The 18,136-nt window shown below is 41.1% G+C and overlaps 1 protein-coding gene across 3 annotated transcripts in view; it reads left to right on the top strand.

Moving 5' to 3' along the window:
* The window catches only part of EXOC2 (exocyst complex component 2), a 156,617-nt gene that overhangs the window by 32,123 nt on the left and 106,358 nt on the right, over positions 1-18,136 (top strand). For 2 of the 3 annotated variants that reach the window (XM_012660125.1, XM_012660124.1), the window contains 4 exons: positions 5,071-5,216; positions 5,334-5,415; positions 6,197-6,299; positions 10,769-10,887. The exons of the other annotated variant lie outside the window; for it this stretch is intronic. In XM_012660125.1, the coding sequence (XP_012515579.1) occupies positions 5,071-5,216; positions 5,334-5,415; positions 6,197-6,299; positions 10,769-10,887 (450 nt within the window). The remainder of the gene's footprint in view (positions 1-5,070; positions 5,217-5,333; positions 5,416-6,196; positions 6,300-10,768; positions 10,888-18,136) is intronic. 3 annotated transcript variants of the gene reach the window in all.

Here is an 18,136-nt window from a genome sequence, read left to right as displayed (position 1 = left end):
GGGACTTACCGACGTGGGGGAGACGTCCCCAAGGAAGTGATGCTCAGAGGAACCCTCAGATTTTTACATCAAAGGTACAACGTTAAAATGTCAAAAGGTGATTCACACTTAGAAAGGAGTACGATAATTTGTCAAAGCATAGGAAAGATGCTTGATACATATTGTCAATTTTATGAAAAAAAAGAAGGCAAATGCTCTTGAGAAGTTTTTCTCCAAAGAAATAAAACACTCTAATTTTTGATGTTTCTAATGTTTTAAGTTACAGCGTACTAAATATGTAATAGTTTTACTATTTTTAAATTTTCCTCTTCATTTATTAATATGACCAACAGTAAGTGAGTTTTTAACATTTCAACAAAAATTTTTAGGAGTCACGGAATGACTGTAATTTTCCCACTGATTGTTGAGACGGCTTTTCTGGGTTTCAGATTCTCCAGCCATCGTCACAGTCACGCATGCTGCCCAGAGCAGGGCGTGGGCCTCCCACGCTGCACAGCTCTCTGCCTGGAATGAATACTGTCATTGACTCACAGGCCGATTTTCAGTCCTTGTTCTGCGATGGTTTTTGAGTACATGTTTGTTTTATCCTAGGGATATAAAGATAAAACTTGTACTTAATGTCTAAGAAGTTATAGCCTAATGGAAAATAGGGACACATAAGCAGGTGATTGAATTGTGGTGTGATCACACTCTGCTGCCGGTATTCTTGGGATGCGTCTGGAGCCTGCACGGGGGGCAACTAACCAACGCTGGAGTGGAGAGAATATCGGGAGGGTCACAAGAGCCTTAGGAGGGAAGCAGGAAGTAGCCAGAGAAGTCAAGGTTGGTGATGGGCAGCTGGGTGGAGGGATGCGGTGTGTCTGGGCAGGGCCAGCAGCGTGCGGGGATTGCGCAGCGTTGGAGAAGAGATGGCCGCAGCCCTGCAAGCAGCATCCGGGGCCCAACGTGCACGCGTGAGGGTTGAGGCTGCGAGGTATGACGGACCCGCTGGGCAACGGCGTGACAGCTAACGGTGAACCACTGAAGCAGTGTAAGAAAGAGATTGGTATTACGAGATTTTTGAAGAAGGGCCTGCCGTCTGTATGGAGAACGGGCGAGAAGGGAGGCCACGAGAGGCAAGAGGAGGGACAGAAGTGCCCAGTAATGATGTAAGCCGTGTAAGTAGCAGCGCACGTTGTAATGGAGAGAGGTGATGTAAGGGTGACGTGGTAAGGACTTTAGCCAAAACAGCTAGCGAAGGCAGAGCTGGCAGGTGAGAAATGTTAAGGAGATGAGGAAGGCAGTTTTTGATCACTGGTTTGATGTGTGATGTAAGAACAAGGAGATAGTCGATGATGACTTGCAGATTTCTGGCCTGAAATGAGGAGGAAGTAGCAGTTTTGGGGCGCAAGGAGAGTAGAGAAGACTTTCAGCTTAGTTTGTAAGATGCTGAGTTTGAGATGCTGAGGGTACAAGTGATGCCTTCCTGGCTGTCACTGCTTCCTCGCTGGCACAGTGGCGTGTGGAGGAGCCTGCCTGTGTGTCAGTTGCCTCCTCCACAAATGGAGGGAAAATGACACCTGTCTTGTAAGCAAGTACCAATGCCGTAATACATGCGAAGTTTTGAGAATAGCACCTAGCAGAGAGTGAGTGCTCAGTATATTAGCTGTCGCTGTTGTATGTCTAGTGAAAATATTTTTAAAGATTAGTTTTAAGCTCGCAGACACATCTCCTGATACAGATTTGGGAGTCATCAGCATACAGATGGCAGTCGAATTAACAGGATTGAATGATGCAGCCAGGTGCTACGTGTGAAATTGAAATAAGAAAGCCACGGCTGTAGAACACTGAGGAATATTAGTGTGAGTCAAACATGTGAAAAAGAATCTGACTTCTATTCAGTGGTTGGCTAGTAAATACTTAACAACTGGGCATTCAAAAAAGAAAGAAAGGAGAGAGAAAGAGAAAACTCTAATGTTAGTATTTCTCGATTTCCAAGGTCCAAGTATCCCCACTGTGGTCGATTTCGAGTTGAGGAGAGATGCCAGCAGTCGGCTGCTGAGAGCGGGGACAGCCGACTTCAGCTCTCTCCTCATCCCTGGACTCCGGTCCTGTGTCTTTACGCACAGCTACGGGACTCCGGCGTCAGGCACGGTGTTGTAAACAAGCATCGAATGTCGCTAGTGATACCACTCATGTAACATCATTGTGGTAGAGATAGCAGCCGACTAGGCATTTTCTAGAATCTATTAAAACTGGGACACGTACAGAAGGTTGTTGGGTCTCTTTGGGGTCCTGGTTTTGCTATACATGTGAGTATACATTTTAGTTCCCTTAATTTCCCAGATGCCCTCATGTTTCGTTTCCTGACCTCATTCAGTTCGCCGATTCCGGGGATAAATTGTGTTGTGGTGGGTGGAGGTGGGGAGCTCCTCTGTTCTACCTCTGACCCCTGCAATTCCAGTCAGGCAGAGAGCACAGATTAAAAATCACTTCTGTGACCTGTTGTCTCAAGGGTTGGTACCAAGGAAGGGACCAATAAGGTCACTTCGAAATAAGAGACAGCATAATGTTTACTTTAAGTAAACATGCTTGAAATTATAAGACACCATTAGAATTTCAGGACTAGGTTTTGTAGCTGACAGGAGTTCCTGGCACACTGAGAATGTTTTTTTGTTGCTAAGGGCAGGTGTGAGTCCGCTGGTCAGCGTGCCGTGCTGCAGTGACTTCTCTTCCCACCTTGCACTGTCAGGAAATCTCACTGCTCTACAGGCCCAGCAGTGGTGGCAGCCACCGCGTTACAACGGCATTGCTGTTGGCTCTTGCGGTTCGTGTGTGATGGATACAGTGACAGTCACTGTCTAGATTAACATACCGAGACCATTTTCAGGTGAGAAGGGACCAAGTTTCAGGTCTAGGCTTGCCCAGGGCTGGTAAATGTAGATTCAGGTTTATTCTGCAGCCTGTAGGGCCAAAGCCATGGTTTCCAGGGCCATCTAGTCCAGGTAGATTTGTCTGATGGTTGCACACTGGATATCCAAACCCCTGCCAGCTGCCTCACCTTGGATGTTCCTTGTGTGCGGAAGTGGGGGAGAACGTGTGTGGATTGGTGCGTGTAGGGGATTTTCTTCCAGATGACTTTGTGGATGCCTTTCCGGTGGCCTTATCTGCAGCACCAGCCTCACGCATGATGAGCACAGAGTAGTAGCTTTGTTTTTTTATTAGTAGCTCTAGAGAAGAAACGCATTTGTGAGCTGCTGGTGATTTTTATGTTTGCACAAATCTTGGTTTCATAGCTCTCTTGTGTTTTATTACTGGATATATCATCCAGTTATCAGAGTTATGAACTACAGTTTTATTGTGAATACAGTAAATTTATAGACAGAATAATAATTTGTAGTCAGAAATTGTATATGAAAGTTATAATTTAATAATTTATTTCTCAGTATTTGCATAAATTAAAGTTCTCCATGTATAAATATATATAGTTTGGCATAAATAAAATTATAATTTTATAGTTTATAATTTGTAAATTTTTTTCCATAAAGTGTTTATGTTTTGTTTGGTTATAAGCGCTTTTTCTCCCTGTACTTGTTTTCCTACTTTTTAGAAGAGCTAAAAATTAGTTGGTAATTTTTTACTACTTTAAAAATACGATAAGAAAAATCTAATTTTGAACTCGTATACTTTTTGCCCCGAATTCCTTTATTATACCAACAAAAGAAAAGTGCCTGGTGATTTAACATTCAAACCCTATACATAAGTGTTTACTCTTTTTGAAAGATTCAGTCCCCTTATTTGTGTCCATATTTATTCATTTATGAAGCCTTAGTTTATGAAATTTATATTTTTAAAAATGATAAATACTTTAAAATAATTTTCTTTAAGGAAAAAAAAGTGTTAACCCTAGTCAGATTTTAAATATTCATTTAGCTTCCCTTATGTGGTTTGGTGGCAAGAAGGAAATATATTTTTTCTCATCTTATAGTAGAAATTTAGTATTCTGCATTAAATAGCATGTAATGAAAACAGCTATCTTGACAAAACAAAGTTTTTATATCAGACCTTTAAAATTTCAACAGAATTTAAACATTATTTAGATAAAACAATCATGTTACAAAGACGACTTTTAACACGCTCAGGCCACCCACAGTGTGGACTAGAGAATATGGCATGCAAGCCACCCAGTGAGACTGAGGTCATTTCTTCATCTTTGCTTAAAGTATCGTCACTAGACCAGATAATGCAGAAACTTTTTACAAGCAGCGATCAAATAACTGAAAACAGTTCATCCTTTTTCTCCCCTTTCCTCGTGGCTAATTAAAAATAATTCGCAAGTTACAAAATTTAAACTATTTTTGTACACAGCAAATTTTGCTTTAGATAAAACATCTCTTTCCTTATACTGATTCATATCGTTTGAGGTCCTTTAGATCAAAAAAAAACCTTATGAATTGTCCAGTTCATGTATAATTTTACAAGAATTAGCGATTTAAGAAATATTGATGATGCTGTGTTCAAGTCTGTCATTTTAAATTGCTTGTGTAATTTTCTGTGTCTGCTGCCTAAAGAGATAATTCCACCAAGAAACAGGATTACTTTTAAAATATTTCTTTTGAGCAACTTTTCCAACAGCTGTTTTCTTTGTTTTATTACTCCATACGTAGATATTGAACCCATGGAATTTGATGTATATGTGTGCACACATGCATGTATGTGTGTGCGTGTGTGCATGTGTTTACCCTATTGTCTGAAGTAATGAAATAACCTAAGGGCCTATAATTGATATAAAATTCAGAAGAGTAACTAAAATAAATGGAGGTTCATGTTAGAGAATTTATTTGGGTATGGTAAGTATGGTTGTTTTTATTGGATGGCATTCTTAATATATGAAAAGACTTAGGCAAAATGGAAATTTTATTTTAGCAAACTGTGAAAGATTTCCAATATACCTAACTTTAAAAACATAGTCTATTGAGTTTTAAAGTAAAGCTACGATAGCGGTCTAACATTTTGTTTCTAGTGCCTTGTTACACATCTTCTGATTAAAATCAGCTTTCATCTAAGCTTGCTTTTCTCCTTTTAAAATAGGAGCAAGTGATACTGCGGACACGTTGTTTCAAGAAGTATTAGGTCGAAAGGACAAGGCAGATTCCACTAGAAATGCACTCAATGTGCTTCAGCGATTTAAGTTTCTGTTCAACCTTCCTCTAAATATTGAAAGGAATATTCAAAAGGTAGAGTATATATTTATTTATGTACATATGGTTATAGATGTCATAAATTTTAAAGATTTGTTAAGATGTTTTTATATTCACCAAATGTCTCCAAAATGTTATTTTTTTATTTTAAAGGGTGATTATGATGTGGTTATTAATGATTATGAAAAGGCCAAGTCACTCTTTGGGAAAACGGAGGTGCAAGTTTTCAAGAAATGTAAGATTTGTTTATTAATTTTAGATCTTCTACTTTCCTTTTATAGGAAGACTATGGAATGTATTCCGCAAAGAATGTTATGTGAGTTTTAGTTTTTGTTTATATGGTGCTGTCTTTAAAATTTAAAACAATTACTTCAAAAATAACATAATGACTTTTCTTATTTGAGATGTATTGAAAACGAGCAAGCACGGTAATAGGTTAGTCTCGGACATTCTTTGCCGTTTGTTAACCACAAGGCTATAAAAAGTCTTTTTTACTGGGAAGAATCAATGACAAGTATTTATAGAGATGGAAGCCTGTGTTTTAATCTTCCCTCTTCAGAAAGACCAATATATTTAAGCATACTAACCTCATTTAAAGCAAACTCAACAGCTTTTGAAATTATCTCTAATACCAGAGATACAGAAAATAAGAAAAGCTTAAATGCCCTGTGGTAGGTAAAGCCTTGTCAGCTAGGAGAAGTATCACAGGGCTTTAATAAATTCAAAAATGAAATCCATAAGGCCTCAGAAAAGTTAATTTACTTTTTATTGTGGTAAAATTTGTATGCGGTGAAATGCACAGACCTTACGTGTTACAGGTCAGTGGGTTTTGACAAAAGCATACGCCCACATTACCTTCACCCGAGATAGAGCGTTTTGATCGCTCCAGAAAGGTCTCTTGTGCCTCTTCTCAGCCAGCCCTCACCCCACCAAAAGCAGCCGCTGTTCTGCTGTCTGAAATTTGGTTTTAAATTTCCACTCTACAAATCCTTGTACATGCTTTTCTTTTTTAATAGATTATGCTGAAGTAGAAACACGGATCGAAGCTTTAAGAGAATTACTTCTGGATAAATTGCTTGAGACACCTTCGACCTTGCATGACCAAAAACGTTATATAAGGTAAATCTTCTGCAAGAATTTTGATGAGTCACGTTTATCTGTTGGTACTGGATGCCTCATGTAACCTTTAAAGCTAATTTGGGGGAAATTAGGAGATCAGTGAAATAGTAAAAGGTCAGACAAATAGAAATTTAGGGGTGTCTAGTGTGGAGCACCAGGATTCTCTTGAATACAAATAAATTTGGGAGCAGTTATGGAGTACTCACTTTCTAAGGACAAGAAAATCCTGCTGGTTTGGTGAAAGGAAAGGCAACCTTGTCCTCCTGCTGAGCAGTGGGTTATCTAACCTGGGGGATGGTGCGGGCGTGGCACCCTGTTGTGTGAAGTAGCGGCTCCTACTTCAGAACAGAATGCCACGCTGGGTGGGAAGTCCTGCATTGCCACAGGAATGTGCCATGGCTCAACAGTAGAGAAGGTTCTGGAAGGTTTTAGCCTTGACTAGCTAATTTATAAGCCTTTCGTGATCAATGAAAGAGAAATATATTACTGAGTGGGAATATTTAAAAAAAATAGCAGTAATATTAAAAGAGGCGGACACCACAGGGTATAAAGAGGAGGAGGAGCCGGAATTCGTGTGTAGAACTAGCTGTTCACATTGGGCAGCTTACATGAGTTCCGGTTCTCAGTTTCTTCGTCTTGAGATGGACATGATGACGTGATCTGTGTCTCAGAGTAGCTACAAAGATAATCTGGAATACATTAAGAATTTAACGGCACCCGGCACGTAATGAGTCGTCAACAAATTTTATATATATGTAGTTTATACCAGGATTTGGGACAAAGCTTATAAATAATAAGCATTTTATATCTGCAATTAAAAAATATTAACTTTATTTTCTGCTGGAATATTTTGAGTGCGGCCTTTGTTCTCAGAATAAGCTGTTATTTTCCAAATTTACTGGTTTCTCTTCTTCGATTAGTGAAGTGTACTGAATATTCAGTAGTTATAAAATGAGAATAGACCATGTATGTATTCATGCATTTGGCTGCAGTCACCATGTGACCATTGAAAATAATCTCCAGGATGGAAGGAGGGTCGCCCTGCAAGCTGCCGTGTGTGCAGTTGTGGCAGGGACGAGGGCCCACACCCAGACCTGCGTCCTGGCGACGGGGCGCACAGTGGGGATGGCGCCCTCGTCACTGGCAGTGCACTTGTGTTGCCCAGGGGAATCGAGCAGAGGCTCTGGCGGTGGAATAGAGAGAGCCCCGAACTGCTCGCCGCTGCCGCGCGTGTGCAGCACACGTGTGTCCTCTCTAATCCTGACAGCCACACGAAAGGACGCCAGAATGGTGCCCGTTTTACAGGGGGAGGCAGCAAAGCTTGCCCGGCACACCGGCGAGGAGGAAGACACCTGTTTTTCTGGTCCCAGAGCCTACCCTTGCTTCTCTCCTAGCTGCCTCCATAAAGAAAGGATATGTATGGGGGATTTTCCTGGCTTGTAGGGTCCTAGAAATTTAAAGCTCAAAACAAACTACACATTAATAATCCAAATGCTTTATTTTCTGCATATAAAGAAACAGAGTTCCAGGGAGGTTGAGCATATTGTCCGGGACCTGCAGCTACCTGGTGTCCAAGTTGTCCTGATTCTAGCTCTCTGTGTCCGCTCTGCTGCTTCTCTGTCTGTGCTCTGTGTGTTTCCATACCTGTTTACATTGGCTATATTAAATTTGCCTACAGTGACACGTTAAAGCATATGAAGTGTGAAGTTTCTTTATGTAGTGAATTTCCATCCATGTGGATAACTGATGTGTAGTTCTTATGGCTAGTTAACTTACTGGATATCATTTAAAAGATGGTAGTGTTAAAAAAGATGCTTTTAAAGGGCCTACTTAACTGCCTTTTTTCTTGTCTTTTTAAAGGGAAAAGAGCAAGAATATCAACAGTTTGTTTTTTAATAATTATCTTATTTCTGATGCTTTGAGAAGATACTGAGCAGTTCTATTACCTTTTTAAATTAAATTTTTAGTCAATAGCAAATAGAAAAATAAGATCAGAACCAGTCAAATATGTGTTGGATTTTGAAATCTATGGTAATAGGTACTGTGAACACCAAGTGGGGATGGATAGAGACAGTTTTATCATCAACAAAAATATATCTGTATTAGTTTTCCACATAATCCGAGTTATGTATGGTAGGAGTGAAAATCAGATTACTCCTGTATCATCTTACTTTTGTTCACCATTTTATCTAATTAAAAACTTCCTGGCTATTTTCACCCTATTCTGTCTCGATGCTGGCAGGCAACGTATTAGTAACTTTAGCAAGAAGCAAAGCTCCGTATGCTCCTTTCCATATCAGCATGAACCTATCCCTGGGAGTTGTTAAAAATCATGTCAGAATATGGCTAAAAACTTCTTTAAGTTTTAAATTTTAAAATATTGAGCCTGTGTTCATAATTAACACTCTTTCTTGTTTTTCCTCCAAGAATCCTTTTTTAGAAAAGTATTTTTTATATTTAAAACAAACAGCAATAACATGTATCATATTCTCAACAGGGATCTTTGAAATAAAACTACTTATTTTTAAGCTGCATACTAAAAGGAAGAAACTTTTTGGAAGAGCCTAGCACAAGTTGTACTTTTGAACTGAAACACTCTAGAATTCCTAAGAGAACAACTTTATTTTTCTTTATAAAACTATTTTATTTCGATACCCATTAACAAGATGATAGAAAAAGTCTTATTATTAAATTTTGCCAGAACATGGTAAACACACTAAAGAGACTTACAGTTTTGAAAGTTACTAAACAAACAAGCTTATTGCTTTCTCTTGCTGTACTGCTGGAGAAAGAGCCCTGTGCTGAACCATCTGCATTCCGATACAGCAGTTTTAACAATTAAAGGGAAGTAGCTTCACTTAAAGAATATTCCTGTATTTTACCCCTGACACCATATCTGAGGGTCATGTGAGCGAAAGTGTTAGGAGAAAACGTTGGAGAATTAGGAGGCAGAACAAGTCTCTCTGGGAACGGTGCTGAAACCCCTTATCCCCGGCAAGGAGGAGCAAAATCACATGTTCTTCGAGAAGAGGCACAGTATGCTATTTGTTATGTTTCCATTTCAGATAACAAAAGAGGAAATCCTTGTGTGAGAAAAAGAAATCAGATTGGATTTGGCAGCTTTGAAACGAACTCCCTATGCCAAGCTCAATGTAATTTAACGTCCGATTGTAGTTTTTTCTCGGGATACTGTCCTCGTGTGAGGAGGAGTCCTAGGCGACTCCCTAATATGAGTGAACTTCTCTTTTAATTGACTTGTCACGTCCTCGACACAGGGACCCTCCTGTGTGCAGCCTTGAGTGGACAGTCACGGCAAGCAGGCGATGGCAGCCCCCGGCCACCCCTGCGGGCCGCCTGTGTGCTGGGCAGCACGAGAGCTCCTGGAGGTGCGGTCCGCTTTCTCCACAGCATTTCCTTTCTTGCTGACTGATTGCAACACGGATTTGTTTCTCTTCCAATGAGCTGCTGATTTGGACGTCTGAGCAGTAAATGCGACTGCTGGAGAAACGGGGAGGGAGGCGTCCCGCGTCCCTGAGGGATTCAGATTTGGCCCCAGGTCACAGCTCGTAACCACTGATGACAATTTACTGTTGAATGAAAATCTCTAAATTCAAGACAAAGGGCAGCTTATGGCTTAAGAATCTTTTTAAGACAGTAAATTCATTTGGACATGCTTTTGGATTTGATTTAGCTGTATTTGACTTGTTATATATTTTGTGAGGAGTGAGGGCCGAATGTTGAATAATATCTGATAGAGATTCTGCAACTGATATATATTTAATTGTGTATATGGGTTTGAGTATTTTATGCACAAAGAAGACTTTAAATATTTTAAGGAATATTTAAAAACTAAGAAAAACACCCCTCTGCACTACATTTTCTAGAGGAACATGTTCTCAGTCAGTCACGAGGGAGCGCAGGCCTCGCAGGTGAGTGCGCCGTCCCCCGATCGCTTCGCGTGAGAAAGCCCAGGGCTCACGCGGCCGGGCTCGCTGGCCGCCGACAGCAGTGCCACACTGCCATCTGCTGGCCGCGCTTCGTGCCAGAAAGGAATAAAAAACAGCTGAAATTTTTAAAATACTCGCCCAGTGTCCTCTGCCGGCTCCCACCTGTGTTTAGTGTAATGACTCTGAACTAAGTAAAAGCGCTCTGTGAACTGAATGTCAGTATTGTAAAGGAAGGTGCTCTCCAAGTAGGTAGGATCACTCCAGGTTGTCTTTGTCTTTTTAATTGTCTTTTTCCAAAGAGCTGATTAAAAAAAGTTCTATCATTATTAACTGCATGAAAAGAATATATTCCATTGAGAACTAAATGTTAAAGGCTAGTATTGACAAATGTTTTACTAATTGATACAATTTTAGCTTTTCTTTTTTTGAAAAAAGTAACGGTTTTAAAACGTGCTAGCTTTTCCTTTGGCTTCATGTGTCATAGAGGACACCTGCTTCATCAGCCTTGCACTTGCTTTGCAGGTATCTGTCTGACCTCCACGCCCCGGGTGACCCTGCCTGGCAGTGCATCGGAGCCCAGCACCAGTGGATCCTTCAGCTCATGCACACCTGCAAAGAGGGCTTCGTGAAAAACCCGAAAGGCAAGCACTTCTCTTCCCGTTTGTTGTGCTGTTCCTGCGTGACATGAACACACCTGGTGAATGCTTAGCGATCAAGGGCGTGATTGCCTAATTTTCTTAGTACCAGTTCTTGTTTTTTGTTTGTTTTCTCGTTTTTTGGCCACTGGCTAGCATTGTACCTAAGAGTGAGTGACAGAACAAGGATGGGCGAAAACTCTTTCACTATCTCTCATTTTTATGCTTGGCTGGCAGTGTTGACAAAGGTTTGCTTGAGGGGAACAGTTAGCATTTCAGGGGAGGCAGCATGAGGTTGTAGAAATGATAGTAGTCCTTGACAGATGACAGTCCACTCGCTGTTTTGTCGAGTGTATGTTGATCCCCTGCTGTGTGCCAGGCACTGTGCCACGTACTGGAGAGACAGTGGTGACTAAAACAGATGCAGTCCCTGCCTCACGGAAGTAGAGGAAGGGAAAGGCATTAACATGTAACTAACCAAATTAAATGTCGAGGCAAGTGATGAAAAGAAAAACAACAGGGTATTCTGAAGGGAAATAACTGAGGAGAGTGCTTTAGGTGGCTGTGTTGAAAAAGTGTCTCAGAGAAGGCTCCATGTTAGCAAAGGACTGGAAGGATGAGAAGTAGTTTACTGGCAGACTCTGGCCTGAGAAAGGGAACCACATGTGCAAAGGCCCTGAGGTAAGCTGGGAGTCAGAAGTCAGAGTTGTATTTGCATGAAGGTTTATTGACTTTTATTTGTATAATCCTATCATTAAACAAATATTGAATGTATCAGATGCCTGCTACCCTCCAGACGGTTGGGGCCTGGCTCAGTAAGCTCACAGAATAGTGGGGGAGATGGGTAACTGACTGTTGGGATATAACGTGCCACTTCCTGATATGGGGGAGGTTCCGAGTACTGTGGTGGCGCTTAGGAACAACAGCTGATCCAGGGTTTTGAGGTCAGGAAGTGACATTCTGAGATCTGAAGGAAGTGACATCTGTTTTGAGATCGGAAGGACGTCGGTATTGGCTGGTTGAAATAGAAGAAGAAAGGCTCACAGACCATTCCAGGAAGAGCAGGGAGAATGTGCACAGGGTCTCCAGCAAGAGGAGGCTGTTGACCCCGTGCGGCTGGAACCTAGAGCGGGGCCAGAGCGGTACGCGCTGAGGCTGAACTCAGGAGGCGCTGGGGCCTGACAGGCTTCGTTGGCCTCTCTGAGGGGTCCAGACTTTACCCAGAAGGCAGTGGGGAAGCTACGGGAGGATCTAAGCTGGGGAAAGACAGGAGCAGACTTGTTTTTCTAAAAGACTTCCATGTCGCCGATAGGTGGGAGGGAGCAAGCCCGAGCCGCAGAGCCTAGGAGGCTGGCACGTCGAGCAGCACCTGCCCTGGCGTGGAGCTGGTGGGCTGTAGAGAGGCACCTGGGTCCCAGGGCTGTTCAGAAAGGAGATCTGATGGGACTAGGCGATGGAAGAATGAGGAGGAGGAGGGTATGAAGGGTGACTCCCAGAGACGTGACTGTGGCAGCTAGCTAGGATGGTTGTGTCCTCCAGTTAGGGAACATCGGGGAGAAAAACGACCCCCCCTTTTTGTTGGGACGGGTTGATTTGGAGTTGTCGGACATGCAAGTGTAGATACCCAGTAGGTGGTTGGATTTAAAGAGTGAGAGATTTGGTGTGGTCTGTGTGCAGGTGGTCCCCAAGAGCTGACGCATTGACCCAAGGTGATCAAAGAAGAATACCTAGCACAGAACCCTGGGGAGCAGTGCTGAAGTGGCTGGTAGAAGATGAGAGGCCTGCGAAGGAGATGAGAAGGGTGGACACGAGACAGGAGGAAACAGGGAGGCGTAGTACCACCGACCCAGAGAAGGGGGCGGTCAGTGAGGTCACTAAGGCGAGGCGGAAGACGGGAGAGACGTGTCCTTGGAGCGCACACCGAGGCTGTTGGCGGGATCCTGAGCGCGGTCAGTGGCCCGAAACCCTAACTGGACGCCATAAATAGGAGTCGTCGTCCTTACCAGGTCCCCAGGGGGGTTAGGGGATGTAACATGACAGCCGTCCTGGCACAGAAGAACAACAGAGAGGTCACCATTGTTTATTTATAGCATGGTTTGTCATGAGTTCATTGGCTTGGGTTTGAGTTCTTTCTAGCTCTGATTCTGTTCTTTTCTATGCTTGATATTTAAGACAACTCAAATATCTCTTTATTGAGGCCATGTCAAAATTCCTATTAACATTGTTAATTATTTTATGTTTTTAGCAAAGGAAAATGACAGCAAGTGATATACGTAATCTGTAGTCTTTGGGAGTATTTAGAGTGCCTTACATATATGTTTCTGTGTTGATTCAACAAAGAATTTCTTAGTCTACCCTGTTTGTCGGGGCTCTCAACCTCGACTGCCTAATCAGAACCTGCTGGGTCTATTTATTAAATAACAACTATGAAGTCCCGGCCTCCGCCCTCTCTCTCCGTGCTGATCGTGTTAGAATCTCTGGAGGTGGGGTCCGGGCATCAGTATCGTTCAAGCTCCCAGGTAATTCCGTGCGGCCAGGGTTGGTCATCCGCGTGCTCGGGGCTGTGCCAGGAGCTGGAAGTGCGATGGCGTCAGGAGGCCGTTTAGAGCTTGTGGTCTAGTGAGAGAAATTTATTATTTTACAGATCACATAGGTATGCATTTAATTACAATTGTGAGAAGTGTCACGAGGTGGGGGGTACAAAATTTATGAAAGCATAGGACAGGAGGACCCAGTCTGGTTGGGGGGAAAGTCTAAGGAAGTTTCGAGAGGAGGCGATATCTTTGTTGAACCTGATTCAGTTCAGTTGACTTTCACTTCTCTAGAGGGGTGTGGAGAAGATTCTAGACAGCTGGCAGGTACTCAGCGACTGTCACTGCTCTTCACCATAGGTGATGATGAATATGGTAACCATAGTCACCAGACACTAACAAGATACATGGTCCGACAAAGGATTTTCCTTCCTGTGCTCATAGCAAACAATTTCAATACATAATTTGGTATGAAAATATTTGAATTTTGGGATGTGTGTGTAATTTATGAAGATAGCATAAAGACTTTCTGAAATTAGAAAAATTCCGGAAAATTTCATATATCTTACTGTTATATCTTCACCTGAAATATCTGATGACCAGTGTTTCATCACCGAAGGTCTGAAGCTTTCTTGAAGAAAAAGGGAGTTATACCCTTATTCTTCCTTCCCTAACATCTTAATGTTCCGTATTGCTGTATGTATTCATCCAAAACTGCTTGAAATCAGCATTTCGGGGGGGAGGTGAAAAAGCTTGTGTGTAGTTATTCACTCTGAGCAAGATTGTTGCAGAACTTTCTCGTCACTTGTGAAATAATTAAAAGAATGTACATGAAGTGGATCCATTCCCTAGTGATAAGCTTTACCTGAAGTTACTTTCATAAATTGGTCTTTTGATTGTAAAGTAAAATTCTTAGTACAGTACAACTCTTTGAACTTTATAATTTTTATGACAATACAACATAAATTTCCTAAATTCATTAGTCAAATATTTATGGGTTATATTTTAATGTTTCCTTTGTCATTCACAACATGCCTAACTGTTCCCTTCTGCGTTGTTAGTAAATGTTACTTATCTAAATGTCGGTAATCCTAACACGTAGGAGCCTTTTCGTTGGAAGATTGGTGTGGTCCTTGAGCTTTGGTCGGAAGCAGCTTTCGTTTCGTTGTGGAGACTCCCACACATACTCAGAGGCAGGAAGGCTGACACGACAGCATCCCGTGTGGCCAACCACGCTTCGGCAGTTACCGTCTCGTAGCCGCTCTGACTCCATCTGTGCCCTCCTCTGTTTCTTTCCCCTTCCTCGCCCTGGGTTATTTTGAAGCAGGTCACATCATTTCATCCATAATTAACTCAGTGTGTAATTTTCAGAGATAAGGAGTTTTTGAAAACTGTAACCAGAATACCATTATCATTGCTTAAAATATTATCAGTAGTTTCTTAATATTAAATATTCTGTTAGTTTTCAAATTCAGAAGCAGTTTAATATCCCCAGTATCTTTCTAAGTACATCGCTACCATTTCTTTTTAACTGATAGTGATACACAAATGATAAATGTGGCATAAATGCAAACAGAATGTGTGTTTCCTAGACTGGAAGAATTAGCCATTAGTAAAACATGGTCTGTCACAGCCGGCTTGCACTTAGGTATTTTTCCATTTGTGATCATTAGGATATGTATATGTCATTGGACACCTGTTAACTCTTTAATATACACTGATCTACTTTTACATCTACAGGTAATGTAATTATTAATATATATAGTGTATGTGCGTGTGTGTGTGTATATATAAAATATTTGCCTTAAGTATAAGTTTACTAGGAATAACCACAATTTTTCTTTTATATAATCTATAACTGTCGACGATGACTCTCGGTGGATATTTTATGATTGTCCTAATTATGTGTAACATACGTGTAAGGTAATATCGGGGAAGGTCTACTAAATATCATTTGGAATTTCCATTGGACATTCCCTCATAATTGTGGCATTTTAGATTTAGAAGAAAACTGGTAATTTGTCTTGTTCAGTAGGTGATTTTAGCTCTATTTTGCGCGTGAGGAAGGTGTCTCAGAGAAGCCAGGGGTCGGACCCAAGGCCTCTGTGTGCTGAGCGGGGTAGAATGCGTGCATGTCCAGATCTCTCCCTGTCCCACTAGACCGCACTCCCTCCAGTGCAGTGCGTTAAGGCAACATATTACAAAGCACCTCCCCGCATTACATTGTTGGAGCTCGTATTTTATCAAACGGGATTTCCGAACGTGATGTCAGAGCAGACCAGCATTTTACTGGCGGGGAAGGCCCGCTGGCATCTGGGGACGCAGATAGAGCTGGGCCTGAAACTAGCCAAGCTAGACAAACTGTTTCGTATCTCGGTGGCTATTTTTCTGTAAGTAGGTGAATTCTATTAAAGAAATTTTATGTAGACCTAATTACTAACCTCTAAAATTATATATTCAGTATAAATAAATGCTCTGAGAATGAACAAGTTAAGAAAATGGAGAGAGTGAGAAGGCATCCAGTCCCGCAGGAGGGATTCCAGAATCATGTCCCTGGGAGGGCCGCGTGTCCCCTAGAGCTGACGGGACGTTGGTACCAGGGATGTGTGAAGAGGCAGTGCCAGCAGCCCTCTGTGGATGCCACTTTTTGTCTTGATTTGGGAACATCTGTGTTTTATCTGACTGTTCGTGCTCAGTGACTGCTTGCTTGTTTGCTTGGCACCTGCTGGTTTCCGTGAATTGACTGGAGCTGTCCACTAAAGGCTACAACATTTGAAAAGGCGATTTCTGTTCACCATAAGAAATTGCTTAGGAATGATTTTTCCTGTAAAGGCTGCCTACGTTTCATCTGGTACTTTGTTATAAAGCTACTTTGTTTTTATTCAGTTATTCTTGGGAATCTACTTTGAAAATGAAAGCTTGTTGTGTTCCGAATCTAAAGAAAGTGAGTTTTAAGAAGTTCTACTATAATATCTGTACTTGGACTGTTAACACTGCAGAAGAGAAATGGTTGTAATTGTTCAAGTAAACCCACAGGCAGAACAATGGATAAGAACAGAGATAGTTTTGTGAAATAAAATACAATTTTAAATGGATAAACTATAAATATTTCAAACGGAAAGAATTCTTGGTGTCTTTTTAAGTAAATCTGGTTTTTATGCATGAATCTAAGAATCTAATTAACATATTTTTTGGAAAAAAAAGTCTTTGTGTAGTGGTTTGGGGGAAAAATGTAAATTGTATTTAGTCCTGTGGTCTTCAGAGAAAATTTCATGAGTAAAGATGGTGATAGATGTTCCGAGACAGCGGTTCTGCATACAAAACTGCCTTTTTCCAAGAAAGATTCTTTTGTAGATGGAGCATTTGGCAGCAGAGGTGGTTGTAAGGTTGATATTCTTATGAGCGCTGCATTAGCTCCTTCTCTGGACTCCGGTTTTTATAGTAATAATATACGCAAATCCCAGCAGATGGTGCCCTTCAGAGTGTGACGTGCAGACACAGAGCAGGAGATCACCCTTGCCCCTCCCGAACACCTGGCCGTTTATCCGCAGACACTTCACACTTCTCTTCCGTGGCCTAACTCTACCCCAAATGTGGTCTTTTGGTTTTTCTAAGGGCAGAAAAAGATGGGGAAAAAAAACAAGAATAAAACTGAGGATATCGTTTTTAAACTCTTCTTGAAAGCTTAAATACTGGTGGAAGGGTATGTTGTGTTTTTCCAGTCCGAACTGGTCCACCATTTTGCTTCTGTTCCCCTGTATTCAAAGCAGCCCTGTGTCCCGAATTGCTGCACATGTTAAACTTTTACCACCTTATACGAAGTGTCACTTGTCTCTTAAAGTTTCTGTGAAATAGGTCCAAAATTAGACTAAGTCTTCAGGTTTCCTGCCAGGAAAAGCCTTTGGTTAACCCCCTACTGACAGTTTTAAACAGGATTTTTAAAGGTGGCCTTCAAAGATACTTTTTTCTTTGTTCTTTAAGCGCGTTTCAGTTTAACTCTTAAAATATATGCTGGCTGTGTCAAATAACTTGAGGGAAAATGCGTCAGGCTGCTCACAGAGTAATTATCCCCTTCTTTCAGATACATACTTAATTAGAACTGCTCAAAAGGAAGGAGATGTTAGACTCAGGGCTCAACTGCAGACAGTTAGAACAGGAGCCATAGCTTAAGTAAACAATAAACCCTTAAGAATAGTCACAGAGCAGGAGAGACATTTTTATATAGTGCAGATTCCCTTTGAAAACTTAGAGATGATATGTCATACCTGAATGGTTTATTTTGAATCATCACAGTGGTGGAGCTATTATATAAAGAAAACTGTTAAGAATAGAGGATATGCTGAATATCTACCCCTTCAATCATTTCAAATATTCAGTAGATTATTAATTACTTGCTAAAAGAAGTAAAAATGTTTATGTTACTCCAAGGACCTTAAGATACGAAAAGGTCATATTTTCAACACAAGCTTATAAAATATGTTCATAAATTATATTATTGCAATTTATCCACAATCTTGTGAATTTACACAGTATAACTAAACTATTTTTTCTTACTAAAAAATACCGGTATGACCTTTATGTACATATTTTATATAGGTTTTTTTAAATTAATGGGGTTAATACTACATATAATTCTTGTATTACCACAATGCAGGGTTAGGTGGACTTCCTGTATGCTAGATTAAATTGCAAACTCCATTAGGAAACTTTCAGCAGATTCATTA

The sequence above is a fragment of the Propithecus coquereli genome, unplaced genomic scaffold, assembly GCF_000956105.1.
Source record: "Propithecus coquereli isolate 6110/MARCELLA unplaced genomic scaffold, Pcoq_1.0 Scaffold657, whole genome shotgun sequence".
In the NCBI taxonomy this organism is placed as follows: domain Eukaryota; kingdom Metazoa; phylum Chordata; class Mammalia; order Primates; family Indriidae; genus Propithecus; species Propithecus coquereli.
Note: the sequence above shows the minus strand (reverse complement) of the source record. Positions and strands in the feature narration are given on the sequence as shown.